The sequence below is a fragment of the Fistularia commersonii genome, chromosome 17 (assembly GCF_037954325.1).
Source record: "Fistularia commersonii isolate RoL2024-O1a breed Wild chromosome 17, RoL_Fcom_v1.0, whole genome shotgun sequence".
NCBI classification, from domain to species: domain Eukaryota; kingdom Metazoa; phylum Chordata; class Actinopteri; order Syngnathiformes; family Fistulariidae; genus Fistularia; species Fistularia commersonii.
In genome coordinates, this window is record NC_141300.1 from 12234579 (window position 1) to 12250413 (window position 15835).

Consider the following 15835-nt stretch of genomic DNA (forward strand, 5'->3'; position numbering starts at 1 on the left):
AGAAGCTCCTCCGGTGAAGTTTCCCCTTCACCAAATTTGATTTTGCAAGTGTATTTGAAGTCCCTATGTCCTCTATTGTAAGTCGCTTTGGATAAAAGCGTCTGCCAAATGTAATGTAATGTAAGGTTTTTACTTTAACGCATCCGTTTACAGAGATGATTACAGATGTGCTCAGAAAAAGGGGCAGACTTTTCCTGAAAGATAGTTGCAAAAATAAAGATAAATTGAAAATCGCAATTACGTCCCAGTGCATCATCTGTACATGACAACCAATAAATGGAATTACTTTGACTTATTCTCTTTTATGTTATAAGGCAACAATCTTGCACAGAGACTGCAGCCAATCCCGGCTGACTCTCACAGTTGGGGTTTAACCTGTCAATCACACACCAAGTCACTTTTATTTACTTCTTATTATTTTTTGAAGTGATGCGAAATGCAGTTCTGTTCAAAAAAAATAAATAAACAGACTTTATAAATACAGAAAAAGAAAATAAAGGATATAAAGGAAATAAAGATAAAACAATCCATTTATTAGTCCCTCAGGTGGCGAACGACCTGCGATAACGACAATATGCCGTTAATGAGTGACTAACGAGGCTGTCGTGAAAAAGACAATAGCGAGGAAGGAAAGAAAGGAAGGAAGGAAGGAAGGAAGGAAACTAGGGAAGGAATGGAGGAAGGCATTGAATTACTACAATGATTTATTTGCAGTCAAGTCGGGTATTTAAATACACCGTGTGAAGTATTGACATCGGAAACGCGCCACGTTGGAAAGTAATCGATCAATTCGCGATCGATCAATTGGTGATCGATTAGGCCGCGGCGCGGGCAGACCGGCCGGCCGGCGCTCCCGTTCCTCCGTCTGCGGCCCCGGGGTCGCGTCTGCGCCTGCGCCTGCGCTGACGTCACCCCACACGCCCGCCTGCCCCGTCTTCTCTGTGCGCGAGCTCGACCGTCCGAAACTATAAAAGTCGCGCGGGCGCCCAAAGTGAGGGGGAGAAAAAAAGATAGAGAGACGGAAAGAGGGAGAGAGAGAAAGAGAGAGAGAGAACGGGAAAGAGTGAGGGAGAGAGAAAGAGTGAAGGAGAGAGAGGGAGTGAGAGAGAGAGAGAGAAAAGTGGAGAGGGAGTGAGAGAGCGCGTGCGGGCTCACTCCGCTGCCGGAGTGTTTCGCGGGGGCTTCGGCAGCAGCACGCGCCCGCTGGACGTCGGCCGGAGTGATCCGCGGAGTTCGCGGCCCCAAAATGGAGCGGCAGCCGCGGACGTGAGGAGTGCGGAGGAGGGCTGGAAATGGGCGGTCTGCTGGCGGCCGTGCTGCCGCTGTGGAGCTGCCTGCTGTCGGTGGCTGACGGTACGTTCCACTTTTCTTCTGCCTCCTCTTCTTTTCTTCACAACATGGATCCGACCGGAGCGGGCTAGCTTCACCCCCCTCCCCTCCCTCCGTGACACCGCGGTTGTTTGCCAATCCCCCCCCCCCCCAACACACACACACACACACTCCCGCTACCTCCTCCGGTGTTCGGCCCCCGTTTTAACGCCCCCCCCTCCCCACAACTCCCCGTCGTCGGGAAGTTAGCCGGGAAAGTATCGGAACTTCTCGGTGATGCGCCGGAGCACCGGCGGCAGGTGTCCCCCTCCCCTCCCCCGGTTCCTTCCCCGTGTTTGCCCCCCCCCCGGGAGCACTAACTTAGTCCGGGCTTTCGCGTTGGGCCTCGGCGTCCCCCCCCCCCGCTCCAGCCCTTCGCGCTGGGTGTCGGGTGTCAGGTACGAACTCTCTGATTTCCCCGTTAAAGAGCCCCCCTTTGCTGTTTATTTTCAAAATAAAACCACCCGGCATACGTTAAGGAGGCTCTCCTTCCCCGATCCAGGTGCGTACAAGTCGGATTTTATCAACGGAATTGTTTTTTTTTTTTTTTTGACCGCCGAAGTGGCCCGGCAGAGGCGGAGCCAAGACTGGGCTCGTATGGATGGTGCTGCTCCCCCGGGCCGGGGCTTTTTCGTGTCCGTCTTTAGAGCCCCCAAAGCGGGGTGTGATGGTCAGGGGTTTTGCCCTTCATGTTACTTCCCCCCCCCCCACGCACAAATCCACATATTCACGTGAAATCCGATAAGTTTGTTTCTTAATCTTTTCTAAGCCATGCACGCCAGCCCTTCTGCTGGTCCATGCCACTGGAACAGTGTGGGCTGAACGGAGTTAAAGGCTGCAGTATTCTTGTGAATGGAGGTTATTTTCTCCCTCTTTATTCTATTTTTACATGTTGGTTTGCAGGCCCGCCCTCTTCACTCACTCCAAGATGGTTTTATCTCGGAGATGGTTTTGTGTTTGCTGCCTGATTACATATTTAGTTATTGCAAAAGCAGTCGGGCCCCAACTCTTTGGCAACTCAAAGGTCAGAAAACAAATAAAAGTGTCCTTGTGTTCTCCCCCCCCCACCCCGATGCTCCAAAAGTTTATAATCACATGGTTATTAAGACTCGCCCCACAAAAATATACGCAGTTTAAATAAACAACCTTGAAAATGACACAATCCAGACTGTAATTTCTCAATGTTCTCCGCAAATGTTCTCTCCCCTGCGTGGAGAAGAATCAACAAAGGTATTGTCAGCACTCGACTTAGCCAATATTTAAATAGCCACACTTCAGGCAACGAAGAATTGACTCCATTAAAGCGCTGTGGTTTATGTGAGGCCAGGGTTGTGGTCAGAACTTCAGCGAATCCGAGCTAAAAAAGAACACGATCACACTGACTGTTTGTCTTCCCTCTAAATCTCAGTCAGCCCCGTTCAGACCCGGTACCAACATGTGTCCCGCAGTCGGGCGGCTCTGCAATCACACCTGCCGTCAGAATGTGTGTCCCCGTTTGCCTCCGTTGATTCTTTGGGATTTTGCTCCCGAGATGTGTCTGCCGCGCTTTCTTTTTTAACCAGTAGAAAAAGAAGAAGAAGCAGCAGCAGCAACAGCGGCTTTGGAACAATGGCGAGACCGCGCCGGCTTTACCGGAGCAAACAAGCCCTCCTGAGATTGATCCATGCGTTCGGAATGAGCGTCTGTCAGCTGGAGAAAATGTGTACGTTGTGTAGCTGTCTTCCTCCCAGATGGTCCTCACGCGCTGTCCTCCCAAGTCCCATGTCTAAAAGAATGGCTGCCATGTAAAGAATGAGATGGGAAAGTAGCTCCTGAGTCCCATTGTTTATGAGATGAGCTCTTACATTTGTTTGCAAAGTGAACTGAACTAGTGCTGCATGATGATACCCGAGGAGCATCAACCGAGACCGTGTGATGACAAATTTATTTTCCGTTTGTAGAAACGTGGCGTTCCCCCAAACATTTGTATATTGTGCACGTCAGCAGAGTTCACGATGCTTGGATGTTCTCCGGGCCCTCTTTTTTTTTTTTTGATTCAGACTGCGGAAGGAATGCTTACATTCGCAGGTCAAGACCACCTCTGAATCTGGCCTGAGTGATTTGATCTCCGTGTGATCACACCTTCATTGGATCTGGCTGTGTTTTTAAATCATGCAAAACACATGTTACTGCCAGGCATGAACGGAAGCCTCTGTGAGCTTCTTTGCTGTTTTTAGGGTCTACAATGACCACAACTGGGAAAAATGATGCGAGACAAAAAGGTTTTCTTACTATTTTTCCCGCTGGTGTTTCATCCACGGCAGGGGAAACAGGCCTAAAAGTCAGTGTCAGTGTTTTATTTCACTGCCTAGTTAAATTTATGTTTCTGCCTAATGCCCCTCTCAGAAACTCTCAGAAATGCCACTATTTGCCTTCAGGACTCTATTTTATAAACTCGTCTGCTTTCTCAGCCTTCTCCTTTCCGCCAGCTTCAACATGCTTCACCTGGGCCCCCTCATGTTCATCTTTAAAGCAAAGAATACACACACACTTCACACATATTGGCCAGAAACACCAATGGCTTGTAAGAGCACTGGCTTGAAAACACCTATCTATGTGTGTGTGTGTGAGGCAAACATCACAGGTGTGTGTTTTATGTGATGACACACCACCACACCCCCCATTTTTTTTTTCTGAAGTTGTACTCGGTTCATGTGGGTATGCGTGTGATCCAAACTGGAAGATGAGGCATTCTTGCCTGGCGCTTCAACACTCCCCTGTTAAAGAAAGGTTAAAGATTCATCTGTCCTTTATCAAATTCTGTTCAATGCAGCATATTTTCCATTCCACCTGGTGTACACGCGAGGCCGCAAATTTGTTACACTTTAACCGCAGGAATGCACACCCTTGACAATTCGGCCAAGATGCAGGAAAATGAATTTGGCATTTAACTTAAACAAATGCAGATTGGCAATTCCATGGACGAGGGGGGGGGGGGGGGATCGAACTCGGGCTCGTCAGATCAAACACGTTTTTCAGTAACAAACAAACCGGAGGGAGGGAGCGTTATCATTGGCAACAATAAAACCCAAAAGAAAAACAGCACGGTTTATACAATTTGGATTCTAAGCCAGAGGGTAGTTGTAAATAGCTGTTGTTCTCAAAGAGGGTACCAGCAGCTGTTGAAGCCATTAGGAATCAAAGAACGGAGTTAGCTGGCCTTAGCACGGCATCTCCTGCATGCTGAACCCCTCTGCTTCGTGCGCGTACTCATTAGACCGTAATACTACGAACTCAATACTGCATGGGTTTACCTCTGGATTGTTTAAGCTAATTTTTCCCATCACAAGTTATGATTATTTGGGCTTATTTAAAATGCTTTAGCTAAGAGGGACTCTGAACATGGCTTCCTTTTGGCAGAATATTTAATCAATATACATTTGCTTAAAGCAACATCGTTTGGCCACATTCACTCTAAGATAGCTTTTGCGTTTATTCCGTTCATTTCCATTACCGACAGATAATTATACCAATGAATTAATTTTCACTAATAATAGGGCTGATCTGGTTTGCATGGTACGACATACTGAAAGCAGAGCCAATCGGATCCTCTTTGTTAATCCTATGCGGAAATGCCATTCTGAGGTCTTCCTTCATTGAGACTGATTTCACGCATTCTCTAAAGCGACAAAGAAAGCAAAATGTCATTCCGTGCTTTGTTTTAATTAATTTTGTACAGCAGATACACTAACGGCCTTATTTCTACGTAAACGTATATTTGTTTTGTCAATCTTTTTTTGTTTTCGGCGAGTGGGTTGTAGGTTGTGTCGAGAAAAATACAAGTTTGGATGAAGTGTCCCCACCAGCGAGAGAACAAGTTTATCCAATAGCTTGCATGCCTGAGATTCAAATATCATTTGTCACTCTTACATTACTTCTTAAAGAAATGAAAAACCGTTGCTTTTAGAATATTTGTCAGTATCTAAAGCCATGGGTGGTTTAAATAAATAATCCGCCTGAAGGAACTCACAGGAGTTTTCATCATCCAGTATGTTGTCACAGAAGTGACACAGAAATGTGCTGCACGGGCTGCATTAATATCCATTCTGTAACACAAGGGTATGAGACACAAACCTGGGTTGCCATGGCACAATAAAATATTTAAAGAAGCCGCGGAAATAGATAGTAGCATTTAAACAGCCGGTTACTTCAAATTATTCCCAACAGTCTTTTAATATAAGCAAAGCCCAGGCAGAAGTAAGAACATTAATAAGGCAGGAGAGATAGGATGCATTGGCGTTGCGGAGGATGAGACAGCATGAATGGAGCTATCTAGTGCTGCTGGATGGCGATATCAACGCTGTAACAGAAGGCATAGTAAAGTATGTGCTTTTTTTTTTTTTATTCATGTGCAGAAGTGCTGCTATTAAATAGGGAAGAGGAGGAAGAGACAATACAATGTCTAAAAAGAAAAGAAATGGAAAGAAATGGTCTGAGTAAAATCAGACTTTACACATTGTGGAGTTTAGAAACCTCACACCTGGAGAGGTAAAGAATGTGCGAGCGTGATCGAGCGCTGAAGCGCAGGAGGCCTGAAAAAGCTGCCACTTCTCCATTATAACATGTGGAAAGAGAAACCGGTCAGGGTCCTATCAGGAAACCTGCAAAAGACACCATCAGGCCTGGAAAGTACAGACTGATCACTGTGATGTCACGCATTTATGAACTCATTGAATGAATGGGGAATGAGGGAACAATGCACTCTCTGCTGAGGAGTGCTGATTTTGCTGACGCCACAATGGGTAGGCATCGTAAAGAAATATGTCGTATCCCGTGATTTCTCCCGAAGGATGAAATCTGAAATCCTCAGGTAACACAGCGATAGTGCTGGCAAGAGACCCTCCCCCCTTCCAAGTCTTTTAATATAGTCTTACTGATGAAGGACAGACCATGGAATGGGTGTTTGGATGCTGATTTTGCCTGAAAGGAACTGGCAGCCTCTTCATGCTGCTTGGTGTTTAAGCCATTCAGGGAATAGAAGAGGGCAAGCCAAGCGGGGTTTTGCTAGATGTCCGCTCAAATTGCGAAACAGTTTGGCGAACCGGCGGCGCCGTCAGTGAAACGTGTTTATATTTTGGAAAATCAGTGTGCAGTCTTGGATTTACTAAGAATTAAGCACTTAAATAGGACCATACCTCTAATCAGTGTGTATTGCAGCTATAGGGAGTGTAAGCACGAGGCAACACAAAGATGTTTACTGATCTATCGAGATCATAACCGGCGGCACAGTGGCGGAGCTTGTTCTCCTTTTTCTATCAGCCTGAGAGATATTTCAAAACAATGCAAAATATAAATCTGTAGTGCAGCAGGAGTGCTTGGGTCCTTTCCAGTGCCTTTATCTTGTGGACACATGTAGAAATGGCGTGTTCAAACTTCATCTCGTCCAATGATGGGGAAAGGGTCCTCTCGCTGTTCCTGCATTCAGTTACTGTATCACAAACCTTAGATAACACAACATATCCGGTTAATCCCTTAACGCATCCTCGTGTTCTCGCAGGCCACATCGACACTGATTTGTGCCCTTAACAGATGTCAGAGCTGTTTTCTACCTGGAGTATTTGTGGCTCGAACACAGATTTATGCTCAATGACAGTGTAATAATGGGATGAGACTTTGACCCATTTATCATGTCACTGTTGTGCAAGGAAACAAGGTAAATCATTGGCTATTCACAAAACTGGAATCTCAACCGACAGTATTTGTCTGATACGCCATTACTATTTCTGTTTGTCTAATTTCAAGGTTTAAATGACAGAGTTGAAACATTTAATAGATTCTCGCTTACAATTTTGGATAACCTTTTGAAAGGTTAACCTTTGACATATGGAAGAAATAAACATTTGGAGCCACCAAAGATCTTGCCTGTGCACCGGAGCTTGCAGGTATTTTCTTACGCTCTCCTGAAAAACAACCAATATTTGATTTCCACACTTGTGCCTATGAGCCTGCAGCCTACTGCCACTGCCTTCATGCACAGTCTGTGCTATTGTTTGGACGCAGGCAGGGCTGACACTCAGCAAAACAGAAGAGCTGATGCAGGCTGAAAGCACAGCAGTTCCTAATACCTCCAAACAAACTTTAAGTAGAGCAGTATGTTAATTAAAACATTTCACGATACACGGCATCACTAATGCATCCATGGGATTCTATGACTGGACTTCAGTCACAACTTAAAAGTAGACAAAAATATTTATTCATTCATTTTAAAGCATTTAGAAACAAGGTTCAGACACTGTTTGGACTCAGAATTGAGTAACCAGGCCTGCAGTAGGCCTGGTTATGAAATACGTCGTCGTTTAGAATAGGGAGAGAGTTTAAGGCCAGAGGAGAAATCTCCAGGGTTGAAGGTAAGGAGAAGATATTTGGTGACAGCGTCAAGAAGGAATGTAAGGAAGAGATTGATATCTTTTCCTGTTTGTGTTGCCGTGGTGTGAAACTCGAGGAGGGTCTGCGCTGTTTGGATTTCATGCAAGCCGATGGAGGGAAGGACAAAGAGGAAAGTGACAAATACAGGCTGTGGAATAGGAGCGGAGACGGAATAGAATAAGCAGAGGTGGATTGTGGCAGCCTACTTTGATTTGTTGGTGGTGTGGACACACACACACACACACACAAACACACACACACACACACACTCATGTTTGCATTATGCGAGAGGACTTTTCATTGACTTGCATTACTTTCCTGCAGACCTACCCAAACTATCACACCAGAGATCTTAACTGCAGATCTCGGGAAATCAAAGACACAACCGCACAGTCGACCATTTTTTAAATATTTGAATCCTGAGAGTGCACGCACATTATGATTCCGTGATCGTGCGGGGCCACTCTAAACAGTTTTAGGGAGTAGATTTTCCAAGGATTTAATCTCTTGGAAACTGGCGTGATCAAATGCGACGCCAGATGTAAACAGACATGTAGGTGGTCTGTCATCGTGAGCTGCATGCACTCACTGTTTCACAAGAAAAAACAAGCCAGAAATGTTAATGAAGTCGTGACCCTAGCTTTAGCTTTTGGATAGAACTGGAAAAGTCAATGCTAGCTGCTGCTATGGAAAGCAGCTAGCAAAACTGCGCTCAGCTTATCACTCTTTATTATTATTCATCTTCTTAAAAATCCATCTTCACCACGTCACTGACATTTTTGTTGTCCCAGATGAGAAGGTGTGAAGAAAATCTCTTCCTTCCTTGAAACCCAGGCTCTCTCACACACACACACACACACACACACACACACACACACACCAGGGTCTCTTGAGATGGGCTCTGATAAGATGTAAAGCAAGGGAGCCTCTTAGCTTACTCCAAGCAGAACCAAACAGGGGAACAGAGTGCATGTATGCCGGCACATGTCTGCCCGGGAAAGGCTTCCACGGCCGTTCAAGGCCTGCGCGCGCACACACACACACACACACTCACTCACGCACACAGATCCAGGTGCTGTGAGGTTCTTTGTCTTCATTGCAGCTGTGATGCTCCTGACATTTTATTAGGTTGTAATGTGCATTTTATTTCATCTCCCCATACCTGTTCGGTTACACGTGTTACTAAAATTATGAACCTTTCCACGAGCCCGACAGGCCTCTGGACCTCCAGGGATGTTCACTGAGCTGACCGGTCATTTCCCGCGGCGGCAGTGACTCTGGTTCTGCTCTGAGTGAGATTCTCCTCCGCCGCCCCTCGAGCTGTTTCACAATGGACTCGCTGTGACTGTGTGTTTGGTGATATTGTGGCTTTCCGTTTGCCAAGAGTCTTGATTCTTTATGTGCACTCTGCCAGCTTCCATAGCACCTGGTCAGGCATTCAGCCAAAACAAACTCCAGGGCCCCGACAGGCTCGTGAATCAGAATTCCAGTTGCCATATACGGTTTTAATCGCACAAAATCGGCAGAAAATCTCATCCAGTTTTGCACTGAGAGGAAAGTGTCAGCCGGGTTCACGCACCTCGGAAGGGTATACCCACAAACAGATCTCCTCGTGACTCTCGCGTCAGACGCTCAGCTCGATCTCCTCATTCATCAGGTGGATTTACTGAGAGCCGGTTGTTGTTTTGGGACGGTCACCAGAGGCGGCGTGTCTTAACGCCGAGGGCATTGCGGGCTTCGGGGTCGTGCCAAGTCGTCGTGTAGCGGCTCTGCCCCCCCCTTACCCCCCTGCTGAGCCAAACCGCAAGATTCCCCGGAGAGGCAGTGGCAGCTGTTTTGACAGCCATTGCCTCCAGTTCTGGAAAGAGAAACCTATTTGAGAAAGGGTTGCAACGCATGCCGGATCTTAATTGAGATTGCAAGTATTTTATTCTTTTTTTTTTTTTTGTCAGCTCTGAAATGCTAAGCATTCCCATAAACATTAGCCAACAGTTTTGTTTATCACTTGGAATTATGAGCCATTGAAGAGTAGAAAACTCGTGTAAACTTTTTTTTTTTTTTTTCCCCCTTTCCTTCTTTTCAATAGCCTCTGCAGCAGATTATTACCAGATGGCAGGGATGTTTTGATTGTGGGGCCATTTGTGCCATTTTTATTAGGAAGATTATCATTTTAACAATTTAATAAGTGCATATTCAAACACAAAATATCTCATCATAATTTTTCTTTTAGATGCTTTTTTTTGGTTTTAAAGCAATGCAACGTCAAGCCGTGTCCATGAAAATAGTGGATCATACAGACATTTAACCAAAGATGGAACAGACAATGCATGGCCTTTCGCGAAATCAAAATTGTTGGCCTTGAATGACAGCTCATCAGTTGCTGGGTGAGCTTCAAAAAATGTTGGTTTTGTTGTCGATGTCTGTTTTAAAGGACAAAAAAAAGAACCCCCACACACTGAGCAGCCACCAAAAGGATAAGCCTCAAAAATAATGTGATGTATTCCTTGAGTTTTGTATTTAAATAATGTACATCTGTGTGTGTGTGTGTGTGTGTTGTAATTCTAATGAATTTATCCTTAGTATTATCACACCTGCACTTAGTTTCCCAACTTTTTATCAGATCTTTCAGGACTGTGATGTAAACAGAATCTTACCGTGCCTTTTTCTTTTTTTTTTTTTAATCACTAAAGAGTATAGTTTTCTGAATTTTTATCATAATAATAATAATAATAATACATTTCATATAAGGGACCTTGAGACTCAAAGACACTGCACAGACATATACAAATACACAAAATAGAGATTTAAAATAAACAATTAAAATAAAAATAATAAGTCATAAAATAAAGTGGCAGGGTGGTAAAATAAAAATAGAAGTGACAGAGCATTTGGTGTCAGATGGAATCGGTTGCTTTAAACAGATTTTTCATTTTAGACATTCACTGACGCACTAACACACACCCAGGGTCACGGGGGTGCAGCAGCCTGTCCCATCGGGGTGAGAGGGGGGGTTTCTCCCTGGACCGGTCCATCACATATGGTCACATAGCAAGACATACAACCATTCACTCTCATTCAAATGTCTGGATAATTCAGGTTCTCCAAGGAAGCTATAGGAAGCCCACGCAGACATGGTTCGTACATGGAGACTCTGTACAGACACGTTTTCTGAATTACCATTGTTAAAAAATATAAGATAAGATAATACTTTATTGATCCCCATGAGGGGATTTTTTTGTCACAGTAGTGCAACTATAACAATAAATGTGAATATAAATAAATTTGACAATTAAAAGGACGGAGACAACAACAAGAACAAAAAATAGATATATGGAATGTGAATGAAACGACAACAACAAGCATTAAAATGGATAACAGAATTAGGACATGATGTGTGCATGAGTGAGGTGGCGAGGTAGCGGTCGCACAGATGCACCTATGGCCGGTCAGAGTTGTGTGCTCTCCAGACTGTTGTTCTACAGTCTGATGGTTGTAAGCAGAAAGGAGCGTCCGAAGCATTGGGTTCCGCACCGGGGCAGGATGAGCTGCTGGTTGAACGAGCTGCCCATCAGCCACAGCACATCGTGCAGGGGGTGCGAATGATGATCATGGATAGCTTCCAGTTTGTTCAATATACTCTCCGCTGCCAACGAGCGGGCTTTCCTCACCAGCTTGTTGAGTCCGTTGACCTCGACAATCCTGGCATCACCCCACCAGCACAGTACAGCAAAGAAGAGCGTGCTGGCTACCATAGACTGGTAGAAGATCTTGAAGAGCCCACTACAGACACCAAACAACCTCAGTCTCCTCAGGAAGTTGTGTGGAAGTCTGTGTTATGTGACCAGTCCAGTTAATTGTTGATGTGGACCCCAAGACACTTGTAGCAGTCCACTATCTCCATCTCCTCACCCTGGATGGGGATTGGCATATGTCTACTCCGATATTGAGTTGAAGGCGGTTCTGGTTGCTCAACAAAACTCGCTAACAGACCTCAGTACTCCTCGGTGTCGTTGTTGGTGCATCCAATGGTTGAAGAGTCATCTGAGAACTTCTGGAGGTGACAGAACCCGGAGTTGTGTTCGGAAGTTGGAGTACCTTGAGGCACTCTTGTGCTGCCAGAAGTGTGTGTCTGCTTGTTATATTTACTACATAGGTACTTTATACAATTCCCAACCGGAAATAAGACAGTAAGATGGTGATGAAAGAGACAGACGTCCTTCAGGATCCCTTCCTCCTCCCTGCTGCTGGACATCCGCAGTCAGTCCTGGCCTGGTGCTTTGTGCACGGCATTGTCATGAACGAAACTGTTGGGTTTCTCGGAGAGGGATTTTGATTTCATTTGAACACAGTGACCTGAGGATGAAGCCATGGAGAGGAAAGGAGGCGTGCTCCTGCTGCTGTAGAGCTGCTGGTTTAATAAGTGACTCCAGCATCTCTGCCATAAAACTTTTATTGCTCTCACACCAAGGAGTGTCTAGTGTGGTTGACTCGGGTAAAAGTCTGTCACCTTATGTGGTTCACCGTGTCCACGGCAGTCTCTCAATGTGCGTGGGTGTGTGTGTGTGTCACCTCAACACACCTTAATTTCAGTTTGACGTCAAATAACATCTAATGCTTTCTGCTCTCCTCCGTCCTTGCAGGTTCGCCTCTCCTTCTTTTTGCCAATCGGCGTGACGTTCGCCTGGTGGATGCAGCGGGTATCCGCGGCGAGTCGGCCATCGTCGTGAGTGACCTGGAGGATGCGGCGGCGGTGGACTTCCTGTATGCCGAGGGCCTGATATTCTGGACGGACGTCAGCGAGGAGGCCATAAAACAAACACACTGGAATCAGTCGTCCAATTGTAAGACGTGTTCTCATTCAGAGGAACCCATTTTCCTGTTTTTTTTTTTTTGGCTTCCAAAAACAGGGATAAGATAATAAACTCCTTCTGGGAATGACATTCTCTGGTTCTACGATGGGAGGGGTTGAATCGACCATTGGCCAGCAAGATGCGTAAACTTCATCTCCGTGATGAGTAGCATACATGTGACCTGACTTTTGCACTCGTTAACAGTTTTAGCTTTATATCCACGGCGAGTGGCAAATGTGATGAGCGATCCTTTATTTTTTTGCCTCCATAAAAGCTGGCTTCAGGCGCCGCAGTGCCGATACCGGTCCGGTGTGTTTTGTGCAAATTAGCGGTGACACTGCCAAAGCAAGCGTCTATTCCCTTCAAAGCGATAAAACAGAAGAAAGTTATTGAATTCTAAAGCTTCCTAGTTAAGAGAGAAGACCGGAGAGGATTAAAAGTCTCCTATTCAGGTGTGTAAATGTTGGAGTGACATCAAGAATGAGAATTTCCCCCTAAAAGTGAATGAAGTAGGGATTTCGGTGGTGCAGGGATTGGCGCACGTTTCTGTCGCAGATGGAACCGGAACAATGTAAAGATGCTCCATCCCTGGGAAAATGCCTGGGAAAAGGGGAGGTGGCATTTGCACAGCTTGCTTTTAAAACAAATAGCATTCATTCATAATCATGGATAAAATAAAAGCATTTTTTCAGCAAAGCAAAATCAAAAGGTGGGTCACACAGTGAAATTGCTTTGTGAAATATGAATAATCTTTGTTTGAGTAAGACGTTTGCCGATGGCTTGCTCGTCCTCAGTGGCCCTTCTCCGGCCTGGCATGCAGATCTGCCCTGAGTGATGTGGTCACCAGTGGGCAGCTCTGACAGTGTGTGTTTACACTTGGCATTAGGACGTGTCTCCAATGACTACTTGTGGTCACTTCTCACTTCCTCACTCTGTATGCAAACAGCTGTGGCCTTTTATTCTGTTTGCCATGATTAACTTTGTTGGTTTTTAACTCCTCCTTAGCCGTGACAACAAATTCCCCTTTCTAGAAAGGGATTCCTGCTCATTGGGTCAAGGAGCTAGAAGTTTTCATTCACCTGCTTTGTTTTTCGCTTCCAAAGCTGCTTTTTCTTAGGTGTATGATCGATGTCAGTTAAAAACAAAAATACAAAAGCCTTGCACATGGACCGCGCTGCATCACGATCATGGATGAGCGCTGTGCAAAGTTTTTCCCCTCCAGTAAGACAAGAGTTTGTGTGCACGTATTTCCATCATGCTAAACACAGATTTCCAAAAATGTTGCTGGCTGCTTTGGAAGTATTTCACTGAAATCTTTGAGTAATGTAATAATCACTCTTCTTTAATTGATTATATGATTCATTATCACCAAGACCTATATACATAGACTTCTTTTTAAAAAGATAATCTCACTTGTAGGTAATGCTGGAAAAGCTTAAAGCAATCCGATAACCTACGATAGTTAACCTTTACGTTTTGATTCAAAACATCAGGGACTTAAATGCTATAGAAATGGGAACATCTATATAATATATATTTTTACCGTGCTGACATGGACGTATTGTGATTGTGCCGACGCCTCCCTCCCCCCACACTGAGATAGAGGCATCAGATCTAAATTCATTCAGATCTGATCATGATTGTCTATGACCCAAATAGAAAAAGAAACCTCACCCCATTTAGACCTTTTGCCAAAATCAATTAAAACAATGGCTAATCCTGGCGATACCTACCATGCATAGGCTCAAGATAAGTTTAGATGGATGTGCTGAGAAGTTAGCGTGTAAGCAGGACTTGTCTCTACTACCTGCTCCAGAGCAGCTCTAGTTCTCAGTGCTTGAATACGCCGACCCCTTCGAGTCCTCATGACTTTTTTTTTTCTCTCTCTCCGGTGGCTGTAATCAATTTATTAGCGATCTAGTCGTGTACGGACCTGTGATTTCGGCCCGATACGGATGGAGTTCAAATCACAAAATGCTACATTCAGAGAACCTTGCTTTATTTTAAGAGCTGATGGCTGTTATCCTGATAAAACTTCTCTGTGACTGATTATACAGTCGGATAGAGCGAGATCCTGGACGCGGTGAGCTTGGCCTGGTTATCCGCTGATCACAAGCGGTCACTGAAGACACGTCAGACCCATCTATCATAATGTCTGTTCAGACTTCAGTAGATGTTCACGATCCAAAATGCCTGCAGCTGCTCATTAATCTTTGTGTGTGTGTGTGTGTGTGTGTGTGTGTGTGTGCGCAATAAAAACACAAGAAGAAATACTACCTCTGTATGCTAAACACAAAATTCGGGTGGGATTTATCCGCACACAATAGTGTTTCTAGACGCCGAGTCAACTGCAAAAATTGCCTTCATTAAGTTTCTTGCACAATGGAGCCAGAGAATTTGTGTTTGGATGAGAACCCAAGCCTTTTTTCCAGTGGGAACTTTTTAGTGCCCTGATTGCAATTACATCAATATTATATCCCAGAGAAAAGCAATAATTAAATGGAGGTCATTAACCATTATCTGCCTGTGCATGTTCTCTGCCGCAGCCCTGAAAGAGGCCCTCGGAACGGGCCAGACTGTGGTCGTGTCGGGGCTGGACAGTCCCGATGGACTGGCCTGCGACTGGTTGGGCCGGAAACTCTACTGGACCGACTCGGAGACCAACCGGATTGAAGTGGCCAACCTCGATGGCACCTCCAGGAAGGTCCTATTTTGGATGGACTTGGACCAGCCCAGGGCCATCGCACTCAACCCCGCTCAGCGGTAATAGCACACACCATACAGACACATCACGCAAGTCTGAAAGCTGTAATTCAAATAGAAAAGAGACCTTGACATGAGTTTTAACACAATTTGCATGAACAATGTCTGTTTCTTGGATTTTTTTCAACAAAGCTGCCCCCCCAAACACCCCAAAAGAGTGTTATTAACTTCTCCAGAATATAAAGGAGTGTTTCTTCCACTTTGGAAGATGGTCAGCATCTGTCTCTCGCTCTCTACGGAGATTAAACACACACAGATGTATGCTTATCAGGCACAAAGTTTTTTGTTTTTTTTTTCCAAACACCATCTGCAGCGTTTTGGACGCACTAACATGAATTTTAAATGGCAGTAGGTGGCTATAACTTGAATCCGCTACCTATGGCCCTCCCTGCTGCACTTCTGTTTGTACTGGGAGCTCCTAGCTGGATGAAATCAGTTCAAAATTAGAC

The 15835-nt window shown here is 45.1% G+C and overlaps 1 protein-coding gene across 1 annotated transcript in view; it reads left to right on the forward strand.

The window, feature by feature from the left end:
• The first annotated feature begins 991 nt into the window (after positions 1–991).
• Positions 992–15835, forward strand: part of lrp5 (low density lipoprotein receptor-related protein 5) — a 53304-nt gene continuing 38460 nt past the window's right edge. The window contains exons 1-3 of the mRNA XM_086163522.1: positions 992–1353; positions 12414–12614; positions 15170–15386. Coding sequence (XP_086019648.1) covers positions 1293–1353; positions 12414–12614; positions 15170–15386 — 479 coding nt within the window. The 5' untranslated portion in view covers positions 992–1292. The remainder of the gene's footprint in view (positions 1354–12413; positions 12615–15169; positions 15387–15835) is intronic.